Source organism: Miniopterus schreibersii (assembly GCF_964146895.1).
Source record: "Miniopterus schreibersii genome assembly, chromosome: 6".
In the NCBI taxonomy this organism is placed as follows: Eukaryota; Metazoa; Chordata; class Mammalia; order Chiroptera; family Miniopteridae; genus Miniopterus; species Miniopterus schreibersii.
The window spans coordinates 10914120-10939535 of NC_138107.1; the positions used below are offsets into that span (position 1 = coordinate 10914120).

The 25416-nt window shown below is 45.5% G+C and overlaps 1 protein-coding gene across 2 annotated transcripts in view; it reads right to left on the bottom strand.

Annotated features, from left to right (window-relative positions):
- KIF6 (kinesin family member 6) overlaps window positions 1-24056 on the bottom strand; it is a 335606-nt gene extending 311550 nt beyond the window's left edge. Inside the window, exons 1-3 of one of the 2 annotated variants that reach the window (XM_081140158.1) lie at window positions 23869-24056; window positions 20014-20123; window positions 16182-16256 (exon numbers count right to left, since the gene is read on the bottom strand). In XM_081140158.1, coding sequence (XP_080996284.1) covers window positions 16182-16256; window positions 20014-20123; window positions 23869-23934 — 251 coding nt within the window. In that variant the 5' untranslated portion in view covers window positions 23935-24056. The remainder of the gene's footprint in view (window positions 1-16181; window positions 16257-20013; window positions 20124-23868) is intronic. The other variant, XM_081140157.1, reaches the window with a different exon arrangement.
- Between the last annotated feature and the right edge of the window lie 1360 nt (window positions 24057-25416).

Here is a 25416-nt window from a genome sequence, read left to right on the forward strand (position 1 = left end):
AATCCCTCCACCCCCTCGCCCAGAAAGCCCCCACAGCTGTCGGCCTGCTCTCTACCTATGAGTCCGTCTCTGTTTTGCTTCTCTGACAGATGAATCAACACTTCATTGACTCAACTAATGTACGTGTACGGATGTACAATATCTCACTGCTTATGGCCTAACACACAGTAGGAACCTAGTGCACGTTAGTTCCTCTTCATCCAGTATGATATTACTACAATCAACCCCAAATATACTGACAGCTGTCAACCTCCCATGATTAAAGATGAGTTTAATGATTAGATACCACAGGACCCAGTGAAAATGTGAACAAGCCCTCATGCTTTGTCTAGTCACCCGAGAGTCCCCAACCCTTAACTCTCCTGTCGTTATCTTCAAATTGATTGGGCTTTGTTTTCTTTGCCTATCAGCTCCAGGCTGAGGTGTCCAGCTTGCTTTCCTATCCCTCTTCTTCTGGCGTCACCTTTGGAAGATGCTGTCCTTTGGCAGCATCTCTCCGCATCTCCACGTGGCACAGGCAGGGCTCTGGCAGGTCGGGGAGACCTAGGTGAAGCGACCACTCCACCCTCTGGTGACAGCGATTGGTCTGGGGATGGGAGGTCGCTCCATGATCCTCACACTGGAGGAAAGAAGGTCCCGGTTCTGTAACCCTGTGAACCTGGAGCTGCCAGCCCCAGAAGTGTAAGCCGGGAAGCCCCTTTTTCTTAGGTCTGTGGTGGGTTGCTACCTCTTATCATTGAGAAACTTCTGGAGACTAACATAAGACTGTTCGTTTTCCCATGTGACCTAGCAGGTTGGTTGACGTAGTAAAGATAAAATAGACAGGGAAAGGACAGAATCGGCAACTTTCTAGTATCTGTCTTAGTATCTCCTCAGTACCCTAAAGTTTTGATTCATGTCACTCATGTAATATTGGTCATATAATAGTAGTATCACATGGACATTGAAAAATCTAATATGGATATGAGACTGTTGCCATGATTTTCATCTTTCTAATCATATTTAGAAGCTAATCAAGGTTCATGTCATAGCCACATTTAGAAAACAGTTTTGGAGTGCTACTTAAGTGTTTCATTACTCTGGTGGCTTCCTTGGAAATCCAAATTTTAGTGTCTTGATATAAACACTCTACCAAAAACACGATAGCACAGCGACTTTCAGTAACAGTTTCTCCCATTAAAGAAGCAATTTCGTTTTCGTAAGTAGCATGCAGCTCAAGTTTATTTTTTTAAAAAAGGATAATCCTAGTTGTAACAATAATCCTGATTTTGTCTCGGTGAGGAGGAAATTTGTTGTTCTTGTGATAAACTAATCAAAATTAAATCAGAAGTAAAAGGAATATTGACTTTCAAAGATCTACAAAGCTCCATGAAGAATATTTTGTCCATGAATAAAAATAATTCCTACACAAGAGGCTGTGCACCTAAATCCAGAATGAAAATGCAGACATCCCTAAGTGAAAACGTACTGCATTCTATTACCACTTAGATGGAGGTAAAACAGGGTCTCACAGGAGATGAACATTCTTAACAAGTAAAGAAAGAATTAAGCCACTGGGGTTTCTTTTTATTTCAACTGTTGGAGCTTTTATAACAAAGTTTTTAGTGTTCTGAAAGTCTTTTAGGGCTCTAAATATGCAACAATTATATGAACAACACGATTTAATTAGAATGCATTGAGTGTATGGCTCTATAATGGGAATTTCATTAATTAGAGCAGTTGGAAATACAAAAGCATTAGCTATAAACAATTTGAGGAATCAAGAACCTAATTTGCCTACTGCACAACAAAGAATAACGCACTGCAGCTATGTGAAGAACTGTAGTGTGCATAGAGCAACTGCATGTTTATCTAGTGGTTTCAGACCCCATTCATTCCACAGACACTCACTGGGCATCTACCTACCACGTGCCAGCTCCATTGTAGGTGCTTGGGAACCATCGGTTGGCAGACTGGTTCTTGTCCCTGTGAAGCTCACATTTTAGCAGAGGAAACAGATAATGTACAAGAGACACAGTACATACACTGTATGTCAGAAGGTGTAAGTACTGCGGGGAAAGAGAAATGCAGAGTAAGATAGTGGGGACAGCGGCAGGGAAGAGGGACGCCTGCAGCTTTAACTGGGGCAATCAGGATGTGCCTCGTGAAGAAGGTAACATTTCGGCAAAGGCTTAAAAGAGAGGACGGTATGAGCTATGTGGGGATCTGGGGGAAGAGCATGCTGGGCAGAGAAGGCAGCCAGGATAAAAGCCCTAAGGTTGAAGAGTTCTGAGTGTTGAAACACGGTGCAGAGTGAGCAAAGGGGAGAATATTAGGGAAAAAAATACACAAAACTATAAGGTAAGGGCCCCTTTGCTTACGAGAGGGAAGGAGATGATGGAGGGCCTCTGTGACAGGAGAAGTGACATTATTTGCGGGGCCCAGTGCACAGTGAAAATGCAGGGCCCCTTGTTCAAACAGAGGGAAAGTGCTATCAAAGGTATTAAAATAAAAAGCTTTTTCCCTTTCAAATATTTCAGTACTGCCCGGCCGGGCGTGGCTCAGCAGTTGAGTGTCAACCTAGGATCCAGGCCATCAGGGTTCGATTCCCGGTCAGGGCGCATGCCCGGGTTGCTGGCTGGATCAATGACTCTCTCATCATTGATGTTTCTCTCTCTCTCCCTCTCCTTTCCTTTCTCTGAAATCAATAAAGATATATTAAAAAATATATATATATTTCAGTACTTATAATACAGGGATTACTTACAATTAGAGGGATAACAGTATTATGTGACTCATAAAACTTTCAAATTAAAAAAATAATATGTTGTTGTCATAATTTTGTATAACAAAATAATGATATTTTATTCATATATCTTGATCAATCATACAATCTTCCTCATTTGCTTTTCTACATATTCATTTATTAGATCACCAAAAGGTATATATTTAACAGCTTCATTTTCAACTGATATAACTGAAAGCTCTTGGCAAATGCAAGATCACAAAAATTTTTTGATAGTTTTAAATACTGAGAAAGACCTTTCTGCCGATGCCACTGTTACCAGGAGCTGTTAAGTGTATTTTATAGGCTGTGACAACGCTGAGATAAATCTCTGATAAATTATTTCAAAATATAAATTTTAGTATATCTAAGCTGACACATCTTGCAAAACAACTTCTCTGAAATGATTTAACTTCGGACAAATCAGTTTCATGTAAGTTTGAATTTAATTTTAAATGCAAATATATACAATGCATTTTAATGTTGCCTCTGACATCTCTGGTAACTTGTGGAGGTTGAACAACAAACTGAAAGTAGTTTTGTGATTTGTACGTAATTCAAAACACCTGTTATTTATTCTATCCCTGTGTCTACGACTACAGGAAAAATTAATTTAAAAATTGTCTTCCACATTAATTGGAAGCTCTTAAAGCTTCCTATGAAAATAGCGTCCTTTTCTGTTGGGTATGGTCATCTTTAAACTTAATCCATTTCCAAGCTTGTGAATAATTTGCTTTCGATGTTGCAGCAGTTTTCGAAACTGAAAACTCTAAGTTTGAAGAATTCCAACTCTCTGAAATGTTTATCGCAATGTCCACATGTCCACTTTCATTCTGTACTAACTGACTGATGAAGTTTGCTGCCCGAGTGCCAGCAGTTCCCGTCCAGACGCGCAGGCCGGAGAGTTAACACCAGCTGCCTCCGGGCCGGCTCTGTGGACCCTTGGGACAGCCGGGCTCCCATGGTGTCCGGGTGCTGCCCCCTGGGAAGCCCCTGCTCTCTGCCAGGGCCCTGCTACCTTTCTGCTGATGCCGCCGTGGCGCCACCACCTAACTGGGTCTAGCTCCCAGTGTGCCTGCCCCTCAGGGCTTCAGGGTGCCCCGGGCTGTCCCCGGGTGCGCAGCGCGCAGCTGACCAAACCCTATTGCATGCGCGGCCTTCAGTGCCTGAGCCCGTGTGTGTGCATGCCGCTGCTGCTCCACAGATCGCCCCTCCTTTTTCTCACTGAACGTCACTTATAAAATGCAAGTTCAAAGATAAGTTTCAGACATTCAAGGCAACAGTGGAGGACTGAAGCGAGCATGGGGCCCTTTTCCATGCAGGGGCTGAGCGACTGCGCAGCCAGGTCTATGAAGCTGGAGATTTCTGGACCATCCTAAAAGGCTGGGCTTTTCTCAGAAGGAAACGGGGAGCCACTAAAGGGTTGAGCGGGGAAGTGACTTGACCTGCTTCACTTGCAGTCACTGATGGAGGGCACAGGTTTTGGTTTTACACTAGAGAACTAGACCCAGTGATCTCCTCTGATTCAGACCTCAAACTTGGTTTACACAACTATCGCTTTGCTTTTGGGCATTCAATACACTCAAAAGTAATTTCTAAATAAAATCACAATGTACAACCTAACTGCATACACTTTTTATTTGCCAATAAAACCTCAATAAAGCTGTGGGAAAAAGTAATTTCTAAATCTACTCAGCCAATGTTAGACATAAAGAAACCAGATCAAGCCTCCTTTTCCAGCGACCCTGTTTAATTAGATGTGTTTGGTTGTAACGAACAAGAAAGGAGGGTGGAAGGGGACCGTAAGGACACAAGAGCATGCCTCGGCCGGGTGGCTCGGGTGGCTGGAGCATCGTCCCATACACCAAAAAGGTTGCGGGTTCGATTCCCAATTGGGGCACCTACCTAGGTTGCAGTTTCAACCCTTGGTTGGGGTGCATACGGGAGGCAACCAATGGATGTTTCTCTCTCAAATCAATGAACATATCCCCAGGTAAGGATTTAAAAACTAAAAAAGCACACAAGAGCATGTGGAAACAGGGATTTCCTCCAGGCCCCAGACCCTGCTGGACCTTCCCCTGGCTGATCTTTGTCGAGTGATCATTCCGTTGGTTCATAACCATCACCCCTGCGGTCCGCAGCGATCCCTCCGGCTTCATTCCCTCTGACAGTCTTTCAGCGTCTGTTCCTGCAGCCAGCAGCCTGCTCTGTTCAGTTTCCCAGGTCACAGGGCCAAGAGTGACACGCTAATGGCCCCAGCTCATCTCTAGTTGGGCAACACTTCTAGCCCCAGGTCTACCTCCCAAGCCACGCCCGCCTGTGCACCGCTGCCCTTGACTCAGCTCCCTTCTTCTGATCCTATCAGCATGGCTCCCGGGGCAATGTCACGGGGCCACAACATAGTTCCCTAGGGAATACGGGTGGGACATCTTCTCTCATCAGAGTCTGTGAGGATGGTAGGCATGGAAATGACATAACTGAACCCTTGCCCCAAATGTCTTCTAACACACAGATAACTTCTTTCATTTCAGTGTGAGAAATTCAGCGCCCGAAATTCCATCAGTCTTGGCCTAATTTTGGTAAACAAGGATCTTTTTTCTAATAAAATTCCCTCTAAGAAAGTTAAGACTTGCTTGTAGTGCCTGCTGCATAGCTAGCACTCAACAAATGTTAGCTGAATGAGTGTTGAGTCAAGTTCGGTTTATCTCATTGTTTTCTCTGGGAATAGCTACATCGGATGAAGATATTTTATGAACTGAAGGAAGAGCTATCGTTTAGGGCACATGAAAATTAGGCAGGACACTGGGAAAAGGGTGTGATGCTTAAAGGACCACGCAGAGATCGTGGACCTCTGGAGCACAGGAGAAAAAACCCAGGAGGTGGGAAGGAAAAACCCAGGAGGTGGGAAGGAAAAACTCAGGAGGTGCCTCTCACCTTCCACACCGCAGCCCCCAACACTGACCGAGACAGAACCGCCCTCCCGGCCCTGCTGCAGCTGCCGGGAAGAGCGGGACGAGCGCCGCGCAGGGAGGAGGGACGGGGCGGGCACTGAGAAACAGCCACTGGCCCGTGGCGTGAACATCGCTGGTGAACTTAGCGGAGGGCGGCTGCGACAAGATGAAATAAGATAGGTAAATGCAGTCGAGTGATACAGCAATTTAAGGATGCAGGGACTACGCAAGGAAGAGCTAGTCTAGTCTCAGCTCCGCAACCTAATTACTGCCCGGCCCAATCTAACTGGATGCTCAGAGCCCCGCTTTCTCATCCGCAATGGCAATGACACCTATCTACCCACAGCGCTTCTGCAGAAATTCAGGGAGACGATACATGGGAAAGGTCAATGAGACTGACAAAGCTCTACACAGAATGAAACGTATCTCAGTGTTTTCACATAGCACTAAGGAAATCTGCTTGCATTACTTTGCAAGAAGCACACTAAAAATGTGACCAGAAACACTTGGTGGAGCATAAATGGAAAGGCCAAGTTCATTGCAAATGACAGAAATTCTGCTAAAAGAGCTCTGCTCCGAGTCAAGCAACTTTCAAATGAGGAAGGTATGTGGACCTGCAAGTGATAAAACATAAGGGACATTTATTGCTATAGTTCCCCCAACAATTTAAACAACACAGTTTAAGTATGGCTGTGCTTTTTACCACAGTTACGAATTCAAACAATTATGGTAAAAACTGTGCTGGTTGTAATCAATCCCACATATTTGTATGGAAGGATTTCCCACAGGGCTTTGCAATCTATTTTCCTTCCTTATAGGTCATTCTTTTGGAGAATATTAAGGTGAATGATAATAACTAGAAATACCTTTGGAGTATCCGTGAATGCATTCTCAAGTCTTAGAATAAAGATCTATGATAAAATTGCAAACTTGTGCCTCAGGAGAAGCCAAATCTAAAACAATTCAAGGGGGGAAAAATCCATAAAGAAAAAACATTCATAACCCTGAATTAGAATGAAAAATCTTTTTCTATAAAAATGTTGGTGGGGAGCCCAAAACGGGTAAGAGCTAATACTTACTGAGCACATACTATGTGCCAGGACATGTGTTTTCATGTGCAATACAATTTGATCATCATGGCAAATGAAGTAGCTAATAAAGTGTCATCTTCCCCATTTACAGATAAAAAACTGAGACACAGCCCTGGCTGGTTTGGTTCAGTGGTTGGAGCGTTGGCTCGGGGACTAAGGGGTCCTGGGTTTGATACCAGCCAGGGGCACATGCCTCAGTTGCAGGCACGTGCCAGAGGGCAGCCAGTCAATATGTCTTTCTCACATTGATGTTTCTCTCCCCCCCCCCCCACGCTCTCTGAAAAGCAATGGAAAGGGGACCCTTGGGTGAGAATTAAAAAAAAACACCTTCCACGAGCCCCATGGTTGGAGTGAATTGCAGTCTTTAAAACAAAAAACAAAAACCCCCAAACTGAGACACAAACAGATTAAGTAATCTGTCCAGAGCCGCAATGCTATTAAATGTTAAAGCTGGGAGATGAGGCGTGCATCAGAAATAGTTCCTGATTTCTCTGTTCTTTTCCTTCATCCTGTAAATGTTAGCAACAGGGACCAGCCAAGGCAGGTCCCTTCTGAGCACCAGGCCCTGATAGGCCTCATGCCCATGAAGCCTCCCCTGGCTTTATAATAAGGTGCTTCAACTTATTTTAGAAACAAACGGGATGTACATTATAAACAAACATCGATTTCAAAATTGCAAAGTTGTTTAAAGTGCACATTATAAACAAACATCGATTTCAAAATTGCACAGTTGTTTAAAGTGCACCCCAGGGCTCTGAGAAAGGTATCATTAATAAGAAACAGCACGGGTACCTGTGTTAAGCGTTACACCTGGATCAGTGGCTCTCAGGCCTCGGTGGGCATTGGAATCACCTGGAGGGATTGTTGAAACACAGGTTGCTCTGACTCAGTAGGTCCCATGAGCCTATGAATCTGCATTTCTATCACGTTCCCAGGTGATGTGGATGCTGCTGGTCCAGGAACCACACTTTGAGAACCACTAGGCTCAACAAAAAAGCAGCCATCTATGGTGTTATTTTAGATTCACTGAAAAGGCCTCTGTCCAAAAAAATACTTCAGGAAAGAACCAAAAGTAAAACCCCTTTTACAAGAAATACAGCCCATCACTAATGCATTCGGCAGGAATGAGAGGCTCCAGCTCCTATAGGATGAGCCTCCCTAGCTCAGTCTCTCACTCACCAAGCCGTGCGCATCCAACACACGGCTGGCCCTGCTCCGGGAGCTGGGGCACAGCAGCAGACCAAGACAGAGGCCTCGTCTCCATGAAGGGTACATCCGAGCGGGCGGAGGCAGAAAATAAACAAACATAACTAGTAAACTCTCCATGTAGGATATCAGTTGGTGGTACATGCTGTAGAGACAGACTGAGGCCGTGAGCACACCTGGGGAAGAGTCTAAGCAGAGGGAACAGCAAGTGCAAAGGCTGTGGGTTGGGGACACACTTGATGTGTCTGAGGGCTAGCAATATAAAAAACGGTGTTTTTAATTATTTGTGAATGAGAGAAGTTTTCTACTATCCTCCAAATTGTTAGTGAGTACATGAATTTCAGAGTTTGGGGGGAAACGGGGAGAGCTCTGGTCCATACTCAATGTGCAGATAATTTCTCTTCTCCGTTTCGGCATCACCACGTTTGGAGAACCCAATCTCACATGAAGACATAGACACAAATACTATTGGCTTCTGTTTTCCTTTTGGGTTTTGTTTTAATCTGCTTTGCTGTCAGGGTAATTGCTGAAGAGAGAAGCCCAGAAGTTTTCAGGCTACCCCTGGCAGGAACGCAGATGTGCTGTGGCCGCAGTGAGCTTGCTCCCGCCCCATTCCCTGAGCATTCCCGGTTCCCACTCACACTGGTGGCTTCTTATTGCAGGGGCCAGGGGCTCTGCCTCACACGCATCCTGCTCCGAGCTCCTGTTTAACTCATACACAGGTGAGGCTGACGTGCCAAGGTGTTAACACCCTGGAAGCAGCTTCAACCAGGCAGGAACAGGGGTGGCTAAATACAAAGGAGCTGCTTTGCCCCTCTGGTGGGACAACTCTGAGGCACGGCCCCTCAGTCCTCCAGAGTTCCTTCCCTGTGTCACTTCCTCACTCCCCTACTGGTGCCTCCTGGGCTCACCTCCTAAATCAGCTACTTTCACTAGAATCCCAGCTTCAGCATCTGCCTGGGTGGGGATGGGGGGGGAGGTGCCAGACCAAGACAAGTCCCTTCTTGCTGAGGAGTCACATCACCGTGAGAGCATCTCTGATCTACCGCTCAGTCCCTTCTACTGTTTTTCTGATTCAAGCAATGCCTTTATCCTACCAATGACCCAGAGATTTCCACCACGTGTACATGGTCTGTCAGAACACACAGTCTCCACAATCAAACCCCTTCGTACAACTCTTAGGCTATTCTTTAGAGGTATTTTATCTAATAGATTACAAATAGCTTTAACTTATAGTGATTACCACCAAAGTTTCTTGATTGGACATTCTTAAGAAGAAACCTCCAGAATTAGACTCATGTGTTTGCCTACCTACGATAATAAAATCCATATTTGAAGTGTGCATCGTCAGTACAATCTATGCTTATCAGATGCACTGCCGTTGCTCTCTCTCTTTTTGTTTTTTTGTTTGTTTGTTTATATATATATATATCTTTATTGATTTCAGAGAGAGGAAGGGAGAGGGAGAGAGATAGAAACATCAATGATAAGAGAGTCATTGATAGAGCCCACAACCCAGGCATGTGCCCTGACCAGGAATCGAACCCTGATCGCCTGGATCCTAGGTAGACACTCAACTGCTGAGCCACGCCCGGCCGGGCCGCTGCTCTCTCTCTAAATCCACTAGCTGTAGGTGGAAGGCAAATTTACCCTCTTTGTTAAGATGCTGGTGGAGGACCTCAAGGTCATCATTTTGTATAATTTCATGATTTTAAGCTGATAGGTTTTCATGTTTTTAACCACAAACACATGTTTTTGGTTGAAAATGTAATTTAAAAAGTGTTAAACTTGAAAGCTAGTGAAATCACAAAAGCCAGCAACGTAATGTTATCAGGAAATTCAGTGTAGCAGGAGGTGGAGCCAAGCATTGGTGCATGTTTATAAACAATGCATCTGGTGGAGTGAAACTGTGGCCGGAAGTTGAACAGATCAGTGGGAGTCGATGGGTTTTTGTATATCTCGGTTTGGACCAGTGTGTTCTGCTTGAAAGTCAGCTTTGAGAAAAACAAAGTATTTACTGCCAGGCATGTTTTGGTGAATGTCAAATGGGATTCGCTTTATTGAGTCCCATGAGGGAGAAGTTGTGGTAGAATGAGTCAGATTACCTAATTTGCTGACTAGAAGGACATCACAGAACAAATGACACCAAAGTTCTCATACCTGGGAATGTTACTGTTTTATTTGGGGATAATCATAAACGTCCAGGACGTTGCAAAGAGTGCGGCGTGGCCCCGTGTGCCTTTCCCCCGGCTTCCCCCGGCGGTCGCATCCTGTATAACTATAGCGTCTGGTCAAAACCAGGAAACTGACGTGGGTACAGGAAGGTGGCAGAGTTCAGTGCCACTCTGCCACGCGTGTGGATCTGAGGAACCGCCGCTGCCATCAAGACGCGCCACTTCCTGTCCCCACGGTGCCTCCCGACGGTGCCGCGACCAGTCTGAACGGAGGGTAGGGCCTTGCTTCCCTTTACGGCCCTGCCCCTCCCGTCTCTGTAATATAGTTGTCATCAGACAATGCTTTAATTTTTGCTTCGGTCACCAAACATAATTTTGTCACCTCAAGAGGATGAAAGTGTATTTTATGAATGCGTGTTTTTGCTCCTCCTGTTGTTCTTTCTCCCTGATGTTCCAAGAGTTGTTCTTTTTCATCTCCCTTCTTTCGAAGAACGTCCCCCGTCCCGTCTCTCAGGGGAGGTCTGCTGGGGACTCATTTTAGTTTTCCTTTGTCTGCGAACGTCTTTATTTCCCTTTATTCTTGAAGGGTAATTACACCGAGTATAGGATTCTGGGCTGACTGTCCTTTTCTTTCAGCACCTGAGAATATTCTGCTACTTTCTTCTAGACTCTGATGTCTGATGATAAATCCACCGTAAATCAAACGATTTCCCCCAATAGGTGCAGTATCATTTCTCTCTTATTGCTTTCAGATCACTTCTTTGCTTTAGTTTTCTGAAACTTGACTACGATTTGTCTTGAAGTGGATTTGAGTTTATCCTGCTTCTTGAAGCTCTAGGTTTATGCCTTTTGCCAAATTTAGGGGATTTTCAACCATTACTTTTTTGAAAACGTTTCAACCCTACTCCCTCTCTCCCCTCTCCTCTGGGACTCTGACGACATGCATGCTGGACCTTTTGCGACTGTTCTCACAGGTCCCTGAGGGTCTGTTCCTGTTGTTTTTTTTCCCTAGTCTGTTTTCTTTCAGTTCTTCAAATTTGTTGATTCTTTCCTCTGACCTCTCCATCCTGTTGCTGAGCCCATCCACCGATTTTTTTTTTCTAGTTATTGTACTTTGCAGATCTAAAATTCCCATTTGGTACTTCTTGATATCTGTTTTTGGTTGGTTGGTTTGTTTGCTGAGACTTTACGCCTTTTCATTTGTATAAAGCGTGTTTGTAACTGCTTGTTGAAGCAGTTCTATAATGGTTACTTTAAAACCCTGTCGGATCACTCCAAGACCCGGGCTCCTACGTGGTGGCACCTGTGGACTGTTTCTTCTTATGCAGGTTGACATTTTCCTGATGTTTCGTATTTGATGCATGGATTTTAACGGCATCCTGGATAGCTTAGGTATTATGCTCTAAGATTCTAAATCATGCTTAATTCTTTCACTTCAGCAGGCCTCCCCGATACTCTGCCAGTGTGGGGACGGAAGTGCCCCCTCACTAATGCCAGGTGGGGGTGAAGATCCAGGTTCCCCCCCCAGGGCCCTCATTCCTGCAGATGAATTGAGATTCCAGCCTCCCTTCCAGGCCTCACTGACACCTCCTAGGGAGGAGAGGGAGGGGCACCACGCTGCTCCTCTCTGACAGCACCGCAGGGCGGGAACCCTTGTCACTGATGGATGGTGGTCACTTCAGGATCCCTGTGACTTGCACTGACAACTCGGTGGTGGGGGAGGGAGGGGGGAGTTGTTACCTTCTCTGATGCCACCCTGGCAGTGGGGGGTCGGGTCCCTTGTTACAGCCCGGCCTTGGCTGACAGGGTTGGGGCCGGGCTGGGGCTTTTCCATGGTATTTGGAGGGGGCAGCACGACCAGCTTCTAAAGGTTTCTGCCTTGCGAGGCTGCCCCTTCCCTGGTCCTCTGGCTGTAGAGGGCAGACTTTTCTTAGCACTTTAGTCTCAGCCTATTGGTATTTCTGGGTTGCCAGTTTCTCCAGCATCCATTATGGGATAGATGAGGGAGGGAAAAACAAAACCAAAACACCCAGGAAACTCACCGCCATGCCTCAGGTCCTAAGGTCCCTGGCCAGTCTCTCCACCTTTCAGAGCCTTTAAATGTTTGTGCTTTTTTAATACATAACATCCAGAGTTTTTAGCTGTACTTAGTGAGAGGGACAGAGAGGTATGACTACTTCAGCTTGGCCTGGAGCCAGAAGTCAATGGGCATATTTTTAAAGTGGCAAAAGGAATAAAGGCTCCTAACTTTCCACCCCTGACACTGACTAGGGCCCTGACATTCACAAAGACCGTCGTGTGCACTGCTTCTTTCCAGCCTCGAAGCAACCTCGCCGATGGGGCATTCTTAGCATCCCCCTTCTCAGGGGGAACAAGTGACTCAGCAGTGACAGGTCTGATGCAGGGTCACATAGTGAGCTTGTCACAGGGCTGCGGCCAGAATTGGGTTATTCCGCCTGATGCCAAAAGCTCTGAGCCGGACTTGGTAGGAGCATGAGTATGCAGAGGTGACTGATTGACCCATGAGCCTTGGTTTTATTTTTTAAATACTCCCCGTGGCCTTCTCCTCTCCCACTCCGGTCTCCTCGTCTTGCAGGTGCAGGATCCCTTCTCTGCCTGAGCAGCAGGCCTGGGCGAGCTACGGAACCCGGAGCACCCTCAGCGAAGCCTGTTTCCTAGAGCCAAGGGGAGAGCCCAGCAGGGCACGGGGACTGCGCCCCCCACGAGACAACCCCTTTTCCCGCAGCGGCCTCCCCGCAGCCGCAGCCACAGCCGCAGCCGGAGCACAGGGGCACGCGAAGTCTCACATATCGCCTTCCAGGCTGAGAGGGCTGCCCTGCAAGCTTTCCTTTCCCTGACCCCTCTTCTTAGTGCAAATCCAAAGGCTCTGGATTGCTCACCGATGGTGAAATCAAGGTTAAAAAGCAATGGCTCCCAAGGTGACTGATAGCTTTTCAAAACCCACCCTGGTTGCCGTATTGCAGAGATGCTTTACTGCCCAGTGCCAGCTACGGGGACCTGTGCCACTGACGCAGCCAGTCCGAGCGGCGTGCACCCTGTTCATGCACCGTGTTCCTCTGACGCTCCACATTTTCCCAGGATCTCAAGCTTTTAGGTAGAACAAAAGATTGGCTTGAAAACCAGAATTCTACAGATTTACAGGAGCACGTGATAGGACCCCAGAAAAGTCTAGACTCCAAAGTTTTCTCACTAAATCTTTAAGTAAAATTGCCCTTCCCGGGTAATACACCATGCGTAGCCTGCGCTGCAGGCCTCCCCTGAGAGACCGCTCCATTCTCCCGAGATCAGTGAGCTCCAGCTTAGGAAGTGTCACTCCAGGAAAAATATCAACTGAAACTGCGGACTCTTTAATACGATGCATTACCATCCACCATGCGCCATCCACCACGCGCCATCCACCATCCACATTTGTGGACCTACTCAAGTTTGTCTTTACAAAAATTAGTCCAAAACCAATGAGCAAAATTCATATGATAAACAGCATTTTTTTTATGTTACTAAAAAACACAGGATAGATTTCAGAAAAACCGAAGTTCAGAAGAGGGAGCATGATGAAGTATTTCTTAGTGGAAATGTATTAAATAATAACCACAAAGATTCTTTAGTTAATTTCCAAAGATACGAAGTTAAAGCTTTACACCTTCTCGCCACAAGCATGCAGCTCGGCAGTCATATCACTGACTTGAATTAAATAGGAAAACATGAGTCTTAATTAATGGGGTTCCTGAGTTACAGCACCAGCAACAACAACAGAGAGCGCAAGCCAATGAACAGTGAGAAAGGGAGAAAAACAGGGTGTGATAAATAGAAAAAAATAAACTAAGACAGGATAAATACCTCCCAACACCATTACAGTAATCATAATAGATACAAAGAGGTGAAAATAACCAATTAAAGATCAGCGACTCTGAGTTTAGCTAAAAAGGCAAAAGCCAGCTCTGTTCTATACCTAGAAGCAAAATGCCCCCAGGGCCGCTGAATTAAGAAACCAAGAAAGATAAACCAGATGAAGGCTAACAGAAAACAAACATTAGCAAAAACAGTTTTGGGGGGAAATGGGATACAAGGAGAAAGCATAAAAAAAGACAGAGGACTGTTCCCCGTCGATGAAAGATATGATCCACTGGGACACTTGGGCAGCCTGGGGAAAGATGCTCTGGCCTGTCACTCTTTAAATCTTGTCACCCTTGGGTTGGGTGTCTTTGTAAGTCAGTGAACAAAGCAAACCGCCAGCCTTTATGAAGCTTTTGCTCTCGTGGAAGGCAGGGAGGCAGAGAGCTGGTAAGGAATCAAACTATACAGTACGTCCGATGGTGACAAGCTCTGAGAAAAAGAAAACAGTGAGGGTGACAGGGAGCGCAGTTTGAAATGGGGTGATAAAGGAAGGTCTTACTGAGAAGGCGATATGTGAGCAAAAGACTGCAAGGAGCTGAGGAGACAGCTCTGCAGATTTCTGAAGGAGGGGAACTCCACACAGAGGGCACAGCGAGAGCCGGGGTGGGGTGGCGTGGGCTCGGGGTGGGAGAGGCGGTCGGCCACGGGAGGAAAACCACAAGTCGGTGAAACAGAAGCGAGGGCTCCCTCCCAGCATGACTTTCGGAAGCTTCAAAATAAGACACATGAGATCAACCACCTGAAAAATGACACAACCTTAAGGATTACTTTAAAAGGGGGACTTTTAGAAATGTATGACATCCAGTCTAGGAGACCTGAATGTAACCGAAACACACGTTATTGGGTTCCAACTATAAGTAAAATAGCTCACGCCTCCTCAGCTGCATTTTACCCACTGCAAGGAAAGACGAATTAAAAGAGAGGGGTTTAATCAACAGGCGTGGGGGTCTCGTGTGCAGCAGGGTGATGATAACTGATAATGCTGTATCACAGGCTTGAATGTTGTCAAGAGAGCCGGTCTGACCTGTTCTCGCCACGGAATGAGATGGAGGTGGAAGCTGACGCTACGGTGGTAATCATTTTGCAGTTTATAAACGTTTAAATCAACAAGGTTGTGCACCTTCAGCTTATACAATGTTATGTGTCAGTTATATCTCAATAATAAAGCTGGGGGGGGGGGGCGGAGAAGGGCTTGATTCAAATAGGATTCATAAGACAGAAGCTTGAGAGACAAAACGAGGCAATGTGGTTCCAACAATGTTCCCGGACAGCGTCTACTGATCAGTGGACTTGCAAACAGGTTTATTTAGCAGGTAGAGTTTTCACTTTAATCACAAAGACTGATATATCTGGGGATCATTCGGTCGTTGAAATCGCCCAAAATGATTTCAGGGTCGGGAAAGCAACCTCATTAAGTAAAAGTTTCCCATAGAGGTTCCTGGCAGGAGGAGAGTGCCCTTATCAAAGGATGTGAGTGTCTAGTCCCATGGAGACTCTGCTCCCATACATGAATAAAACAGCATTCTGATTTATTCTGCATTCTCAGGGGACTGTGGTTTTCAGAGTCATCAGACTGAAACTACCTGGATATACAGAAACAAAGGGGTCCTAGAAGCTAAGGGCCAGGCTTTGAAATATAGTTTTTACGCCGAGGTGGAGCTGGGTCAACCATTATTAGGCCTCCCAGCTGTCACCCATACCTGGTCCTACATCCATCTAACCACTGAAATACTGTGCTGAGGAAAGAGCACTGGGCTTAACAGAAAACCACCTGGGACTCAGCCACCGCTCGCCATCGACCCTGAACAGTGTCACTTAATCTCACTGATCCTCAGAGATTTATGTATCTTTCAAAATGGGAGTAACAAGAGCTGTTCTACCTCGGGGGCTTGTTCTGAGGCTCAGGATCTAAATCTACAACAAGCAGCCGTCTGAACAAAGGCATTAATGCTGTCGTGACGACACACCTGGCAGGCCGAGTGCCTAACCAACACACTGGAGCACGTTACCGTGACTGTCCAAGAACTGAAGACAAGATCAAAAACCACTAGCCCACTAAACAGAATATAGGAGATCCTACCTCTCAGCGACTGGTTTGGCAATGTTTTCAAAAACGGTCTCTTGGTTTGCATCTTGATCGAAAATCCTTTGAAATCTGCAAATGTGAAAACAGTAATTAGTTTAAAGCTGAGCCTTCAAATACTATTGGATTAACTTTCTCCCTGACAGCTTTGTAAACGACCCCATATTTACAGCACTGGGCTTACCTAACCTAGCACAATGTTTGCCCTGTAGTCCCAACCACACTGCGCCATTGTCCCCTGCACACGAGTGGCGGGTAAACAGTATTGCTTTGACAAGATCTGCACAATAAATCCCTCTGAAAAACTGCAGCGGCTTTGAACCAAACAATAAACTGTGTGTTTTTTAGCTCTCAAGAGGGACAGTGCCCGCAATCGGCATCAAATTCAAATCGAGATAAAGAGCATGAAATGGAAACCCAAGAACAGTATGTAAACAGCTGGAGAACTTCTGATGTCTGACCGGTAAGAAAAGAACGCAGCTGTGAAATGAATGATTACTGAGCTCGGTTTCAAAATTCTGAAGTTTCTTTTCCATTAATTCGGTACTGCATCCTAGTATTAGCTGCTTCATTTCCAGGGACGTTTATTTCACTTTGTTGATCATGAATCAAAAGTCGAAAAGTGACTTCAGATAGATCTGTCCTGCACGGAGCAGCCATATCAGATTGGCGAGGCTGGGGCGTGGGGAGGTGGGACAGTGTCAAGTTCACGCTCATGCAGTGGCGCTCTGACCGGGCTTCGCGCAGGGTCACATGCACGGTGGAATGCCCAGGGTAGAAAACACACAGCCCACTCTTTCACAGTGTGGTAAGCTGCCACCAGCAAGTCTGTGTCCCATTAAAACATTGGGGGGGGGGAGAAAGAGAGGGTGGGAATGAATGGAGTGTATAAGGTAAAAGGTTAATAACTGGTGGGTCTCCCACAGAGTATAGGAGAGTTGACTGCACTATTTTCCACATCTTCGGCATATTGAAAAGTTTTCAAAATAAAAATTGCACGGGGGTGGGGGTGGGATGCTTTTAAGCAAAACCTTTCCAACAAACAGGCTGAGGGCATCCTGAGCAGCTTTCAGATGACTTGGGACCCTCTGGTCTATGTGTCTGCCTGATACAAGTGAACTGGGCACAACATCTTTGATTCATGTGGAGACCACATGGAATGCAGGACTGTTTACACTCCTGGGGAGGTTCAGAAGGATATCTGGAGCTGGGTTGGAAATAGGGAGTAAAATGAGATTCATTGTCTTTAATCAAAATTAACTTCAGAGAGATTGCGAGGCGCTCCGGCTAGGACGTTGCTCAGCAGGCAAGGTTATGTTTTCGACAACGACATTGCCCGGGGGAGCCCAGACCAGGCCTCAAACCCTACAGGTGCATCAGAGCTCCAGATACAGACATGGGGACATGGCCACACAGTGCTGTTCAGAGCCCTGCCGGCTGTGACAGCTGAACACAGACCAGCGGTGCTTCTGAGGACAAAGATAAGGCTGACTGGATTCTTCACCAGGTCGATGATGACTCGGTGGGTCAGCAGCCATTCCCAGCCCCACTTCCATAAGCGACAGGAGTTACATCCGTCACCATGTAAACCAAAGGGATGGCAGGGGGTTCAGTAAACATTAAACATCAAACCATCATCCCCAAATATTTTATTTTTACGATACAAGTTGCATAGTAATCCGAGAAGGCATTATGGTCATCTATTTTTCTGAATACCTTTGAGGAGCAAAATAGCATCATAGAGTTTTAACAAGCTGAGTCTAATCTTTTACAGCAGGAGAAGCTGCTTTATCCCAGGGAGATAAAGCAATTGACTTACAGCCCTGGAGCAAATCAATGATGCACCTTGAGACCTGACTTAGGTTTCCGGATTCCTAGGAGGCCCTTCATTTATTGGGAGGTTGTGTCGGCTTTTTCTAAACTGCATTTCGAATCTGGCACATGCTGACCTCTTCCCACCTCAAAGCTGCTCACCCTGGCCCGCCTCATCCCAGTAAACGACAACTCCATCCTTTCCAAAGCTCAGTCCAAAGCCCTTAGGGCATCCTTGACTCCTCTCTTTCCATTACACTCTATATCCAACCCATCAGCAAACTCTGCCACCTCTGACCTTTATAACACAGCAGAATCCAACTATTTCTCCACATTTCCACTTGCGGCTCCCCCGGCCCACGCTGCCAAAATATCTCGCCTGGTCTCCTTTACTCCCTTGCAGTCTATTTGCTACATGTTAGCAAGAGTGATCCTGCTCAGATATAAGTGAGATTACTTCATTCTTCTGATCAAAACCCTCCGCTGCCTTCCGTGGCACTTCGGAGGAAAGCTCCGTATGGTCTGGCCTCTCTGCCGCCCCTTTCACACACACCCCACCCCGGCTTACTCTCCTCCAGCCACACAGGTCCCTCCTCTTCCGACAAGCCGGGCATTTTCCCATCGCAGGGACTTTGCTCTCACTATGTTCTCGGCAGGGAATTCCCATCCCTTGGGTATTTGAATGCCCTGTTCAAATGTCACCTCTTGTACCCCTTCCCTGACTGCCCTGTGACATTCTGCCACCTTCCCTCCCTTTTGATGCCCTTAGCCCGGCACTCCCCAGTCCCTGTCCCTGCCTCATTTTGCTCCAGGGTACTTAACACTTTCTGACACACATATTACTTATTGATCTTCTTGTCCATCTCCTCCCACTAAAACGTAAGCACCATAAGGGCAGGGGCTTTGTCGCACTCCCTGCACATCATCTGAAACTGGGAAACAAAGACAGTGAAGCAGCCAGAATTTCAAAATTCAGGGCCTGGCTACGGGAAGAGTGTTTGGACTCAGGGCACTGATGACAGTCCAGGGACAGCTGTCTGGTGCTTTCCCCCTGAACCACACAGCTTAGGGCTGTCCAAGAGAAATGTAATGCGATCCATAAATGAGAGTATATATGTCATTTAAAATTTCCTAGTAGCTTCATTTTATTTAAGAGTAAAAAGAAACAGTGCTGGCTGGGTGGTTCGGTTGGTTAGAGTGTTGTCCCATACACCCGAAAGTCTGCAGGTGGGGTTCCTGGTCAGGACACATACCTAGGTTGCGGGTTTGATCCCTGGTCAGAGCACATATGGGAGGCAACCGATTGATGTTTCTCATATCAATGTTTTTCTCTCCCTCGCTCTCTCTCCTTTCCTCTCTCTAAAAAAACACAGCACAATACTCAGGTGAGGATTTTTTTTAAAAGTAAAAAAGAAACAGGTTAAATTATATCTTAACACAATATATTAAAAACATTATCATTTTAATAAGGAACCAATATGAAAATATTCTTGAGATAGTTTATATTATTTTTTTTCTCATACTAAGCTTTCAAACACCCTTGATATATTTACACTTCTGGCACACCTCAGTTTGGACTAGCCACATTTCAAATGCTTAAGACCTACATGTGGCCAGTGGCTGCTACATTGGACAGTACGGATATAGAGTGTTCATATGTGTTGAGGTCTGTATATCATTTATGTTATAAAGAAGGCTCGCCTATACAGGGTACAGATTGTGCCTTAAGTTCTTATCTTTACTAAATGTAGTCATGCATTAAACTTCCTGTAAGTGCTAAACCGGAGTGGGCCAAGTAGGAAACAGTTAATACTGATGTAGTAAAGAAAGGCTAGGATCTTGGGATATCACCGTGGATACAGAAATACACCCTCCTTTCAACTGTGGGCACAGCAGTGAAAAGACAGCTTGAATTCTATCTACCAGATGAGACACGGTGCTAACGATTTCGCAGTGGATATTAATGCAGTATGAGTGAGTTCAATAGTAAAACAGAAATGAAGAAAGATAAACTTACTTAAATTTGTAGCTCTCTCGCTTATTATTCACAAACCCATCTGCCAAATCATGAGGTAAGATAATTTCCAAGCTAGGTGTTAATTTTTCATCTTCATCTATGGAATAAATCTGCAAATATGAAGACAGTGAATATAAAATGGTAAATTTCAGGCTTGGACTATGACCATGTTATTATGATGTGCATGGCAATTTTATTAAAAAAATTATACTTTTAAGATAAAAAGTCAAACATAGTATAAGTTGGATAATTTTCCTCTTTGAACTGTGTGCAGACTCAGACAAATATATGAAACTGAACAAGAGGTAAAAACCCAAATCAATGCTCCATCAAAGCTCAGCTCCTCTGACTAACCTAATCTTCAAATCTGAACATTTGAGTATCTCTGTTGTTGAGAAACTAATAACCCCGAAAACAACATATTATCTAAATATTGCTGTGGAATGATGTACCAGAAATTAACTTTTTACTACAAGCAACAAGCATTGCTGAGCATTTACAACATCCTAGACAAGAAGGTAAAAGGACAAGGTCTGAGACTTCCCAGAGAGCTCAGAAGAGCGCTCTAATTCAAGTTATGTTCAAAGAAGCCCAAGTTTTCATGAGACGTATCCAGGCATTTGAAAAAGGCATGTGGTTTCAAAAGACACACATATTTCATGTCTTTAATGTCCTTTTCAAGGTTCTACCCCCAGCTCAGCCGCTAATTAGCTAACGACCTGGAAAAAAATCACTTCACCTCACTAAGCTGATGCTGAAATGAAGGGTCTTAATCAACCCCCTTACAACTGTGGTATGCTCTGTCTTCTTGGTTGCCTGCTCCTCTACTTATTGGCCAGGAAAATCAAGAGTCAAGCCTATAAAGAGGTCACGTGGAATAAAGAAAAGCGTAAGATATTGTGTCCAAAAACCTGGGTCCAATGCTGACCTCAATTTACCAGATGTGTGACCAGCTGCCGCATTCAGAACCTCCGTTCCTTATGGCCTCCCTTACGAGATTGCTGTGGGGATCACATGACGTCATGGAAATGGGAGCATTTTGCAACGCACCATAAAAAATGTTAGTCATTAGAGTCACAGGTTTTTAAGAAAGACTTCTTGTCTTTAACCAGGAAATAAAATTCTTTCTAACAGCAATACTTCCTGTTTAAGACCCATTAGATGCTTGATTATGGGGGAAGGTCAGATTCCTAAACAAGCAAAAGCCTACCTAAATCTCCAGAAAATCTAACTGATTTTCCTAAGCAGACTTTCATTGAACACTCGCACTTAAAATGTGAAGAATCTGTGTAAAGTGAAATTATCTGTAGAAAGTGATGGCATCAGGTCCAAGCCTTTCTGGCCAGGTTTTCTCAAGAGACATTTAAAAATTATATCCTGTAGGGAATTACATTTAAAAAAAAAAAAAAAGATTAATGCCCAGACTGGTGAGAAAAAGGGGTAAGACATGAAACATACAGGAGGGAGGGTTGCCACACATTAAAAACAGCAACAGTAAAAAATCCTGTAACACTCTGCTCAGAAGATAAAAAAGACCATCTACTAGAGTGGGAACAGTGACATCCACCACGATCATTAAGCCAGTCTTTGAGGCATTAAGAAGAGCCCCTTATAACCAGAAAGCTTGTTTAGTCTAATAAATTGACTTTTACCCTAGTCACAAAAGTATGTGAGATAGAGGAGGTTTTTAGGACTAGAAGAAAATTAGGTCTAATGAAAAGATTCTGAAATATACAAAGCACTACCCAAATGAAAAGCACTGCCATTATCAGAGGTTCCTCTTATGTATTTTCTGATTTATTAATCTATAAATTACTATAATTTCATTGACAGTGCCTTAGTAAATACAAGTAATGAAGTAGTGGAGCCATAAAATGAAGAGGGGAACCCCACTTTGAATCACTCTTGGTTTAAAGCTACATACAGCATTTCCAGTTTGAGAAACAACCATACAATCTTTTGGGGGCAAAAAGTTAGGATGCTAAAAATAAAATTTCTAAGGGAGAGCAGGGATACACTAATTCAAAATTTGTTCATCTGTGCTCTCTTATTTTTGCCTATGTGGCAAAATGTTGTATCTCGGTAAGAAATCTGACATTATTAAAATACAGTATGACACCTAAAAACACTTCCTGCAGTAACAATCTACTCCACAGAATCCCACCAAAGAAATGCAAAAGAAAAGAAGGCACATTAAAATATCCAAACACTGCATTTTAAGAAAAGAGAAAGTTCAATATTAAATCCAAGATTCTCTACCAATCCACCCCCAGCCCTGCCTCCATCCTCGCACATTACCGTATCCAAACACCTGCTTCTGAGGCCAAGTCCATGTAGATAAGTTCAACATTTTTACTAAGAGTCTGCGGGGGGGGGGGGGGTGGACGACAGATGTTACAAATACTTTTTACATACGATGCACTTTAAAAAACCTTCTTGTAAGTGCATGTAAGAGGAGAGAAATTGGAAAGATATCCATGACTCCTTTCTACACTGCTTTATTCCTTTTTTTAAAAAAAAGCCAATATTTTCTTTGGAGTCTCTCATGCATCTTCTCACGCGTTCCAGGAGTAAAAAGAGTGATGACAGAGACACTATATTCTCTTTGTTTTAAATACATTAAATTACAGGAGGCAAATGCTAAACTATGAGATGCTGTGATGTCACATCTATTCAGGTGCCGTGTAGAAGTATAGATATGGGATAGAGATAAAATATTAATAATATAGCCATTCCTGGCACTGATTAATATGACTCAGATTGCCGTTGCCTAAATCCTCACTTTGTGAGGCAAAGGGTTTTGTCTGAAGAGCCAAGAGCTTTGGAATCAAAAATCCTACGTTAAAATCAGCATTCTGCCACTCATGAGGTGGGTGGCTTGGCCACATTACAGCCTATCTGGGACTCGGTTTCTTCAACTATAAAATGAGGAAAATGGCATGAACTTTGCAGGGTTCTCCCCAGAGCCAGGGATAATGTAGACAACGCAGGTACGTGGTAAGAATGACTACGCCCCTTGTCAAGGAGAGAAAATGCTCTGAAACATTTAAGAAGCATTAATGTGTCTCTGCCCAGAGCAAGGGCAATGTCTTAACCTTCGTTGTGCCCGTCTGAGCTTAGCGCCCCAGAGGAAGCACCCAGGACCTGCTCAGCTAAGGTTTTCTGAAGAGCCAGTGCATGTGTAGGCTTTGTGTCAGGGTGTATAAATACCTATTGCGTAGGCAATGAGTCTATGTCCACGCTCCCGTGTCTGCTGCAGAATGAAAATACAGCCCACGCATTCTGAGGGCCGCTGTGTGCAGTGTACACTCCGTGTATCTGTATTTGAACGCAGCTCAGACATGTATGGACACGCATCTCTTGCTTGCACGCTTTGCCTGAGTGTGCGAAATGGAAGTTAGGGTGTTTGCACGTGTGTGTGTGTGAGTGTGCGTGTGTGCGCGCGAGTGTGCGTGTATGCGCGCGCGTGCGTGCAGAGATGCGTGGCCATTTCCCAGACAGGCGCAGTAAGGGTGCGTGGCTGAGGCGCAGTCTATGCGGGAGTACAGACACACCTCCGGGCACGCGCGCACACACGCACGCACATGCACGCACACACTGCGTGAACAGGTGTGCGCAGGGGCCAGTCTGTGCTCTGTGCGGGGCGTGTCTGCGCCCACGGGGCTTTGCTGGGCGCCGAGTCCCGACAGCGCTGCGCGGGTGTCTGCGTGGCCGTCGGGGCTCCTCGGTCAGAGCGCTGGCTTCCCCGGGGCACCCCGCGCCCGAGCCTTCCCCTCCCCCCGCGCCCCTCTTCCCCCCGGGGCCCGGGCCCCACGCGTGCCGCCCCTCCCCGGGCCTCGCTGCTCCGACCCGTACCCCTTGTGGCTGCTTCCGAACAGTGGGCTTCACCCTGGCGAAAATCTGGATGGTCTGCTTCACCATCTCCTCCCCCGCTCTGGGCTGACCCTTGACCTCTCAGGCCCAGGCTCCCCGCACTTCCGACTCCCACCACCTCCAGCGAGGGCAGCCTTAGCAACAGTAACCAGGGACACTACCCAAGGATCAACGCGCCAACAGGGCCCGCCTCCTCTCTCTAATTGGTTGCTGACGGAGTGGGGCGGTGCCGAGGGAAGGACCGAGGGGCGGGGCGGAGCAGAGAGGGGCGGGGCCGAGCCGGGCGGGGCGGGGCCGAGCGGGGAGCGCTGCGCATGTGCGCGGCGGAGGCCTGGGCTGCGGCTCCGCTCCAGGGCAGGCCTGGAGAGTGGTTAATGGGGTGACAGCCACCATGCCTGTCTCTGCTCCTTAATCCATGCTTCCCCTGTGCCAGCGCTTCTTTTTGGCACTGAAGGAATTCTGGTTTTTATTATTCATTCACTGAGTAAATGGCACTTGATCTGTGACAGCACTGCGCTGGCTGCAGATCCTGAGCTGAGCAAAACTGCCTCTGCCCTCTGGGAGATGAAGACCTGAGGCGGGATACAGATTTTCAATAGGAAATTAGAAGTTATGTGGGGTGAGCGAGGGGTTCTGTGCAGGGTACCTCATCTAGCTCGGGGTCAGAAGAGCCAGGACTGGAGAAAGGGGGACTTTCCCATGCAATGGTCGTATCAAGAAAGAATGGGCGCCCTGGCACTGACGCTGGGAATGTAAGTTGGTGCAGCCACCGTCGAAAACAGTATGGAAGTTCCTCATAAAATTAAAAATTGAACTGCAATCCCAATCACTCCTGGGTATATATCCGAAAGGATTGAAATGAGGATGCCTAAGAGATATCTGCACTCCCATATTTATTGCAGCATTAGCCAAGGTATAGACCAATGTAGAGTCCACTGATGGATGAATGGATAAAGAAAATGTGATATATCTAATAGAATATTTTAATATATTATATATTATGTTTATATCTATAATGGAGTCATGTATATGTGTGGAGTTTTATATATAATGGAGTTAACCATGTATAGCTAAAACAGATGACACTGAGTGTATCTACGGATAACATATTCCAGGACTGCATGTGAAATATAAATGGAACTGATTTTCATATCCTTGCAAGACAGAAATTGCCTTTTCTCATTGTATAAAAACCATCGCACTCATGCTAAAATGACACCCAATGGGCATTAGAAAATGTTAAATTGATTTAAATGTAAAATGGAATATTATTCTGCCATAAAAAGATGAGACCCTGCCATTTGGCAATAACATGGATGAAACTGGAGGGCATTATGCTACGTGCAATGAGTTATACAAATAAAGACAAGTACTGTATGATCTCACTTGTATGTGGAGCCTGAAAAAGTGGAACTCATAGAAAGAGAAAGTAGAATGGTGGTGGTCAAGGGCTGGGTGGGGGAAATGGGAAGATATTGCTCAAATGGTAAAAGCTTTCAGTTATAAGAGGAGTAAATTCTGGGGATCTAA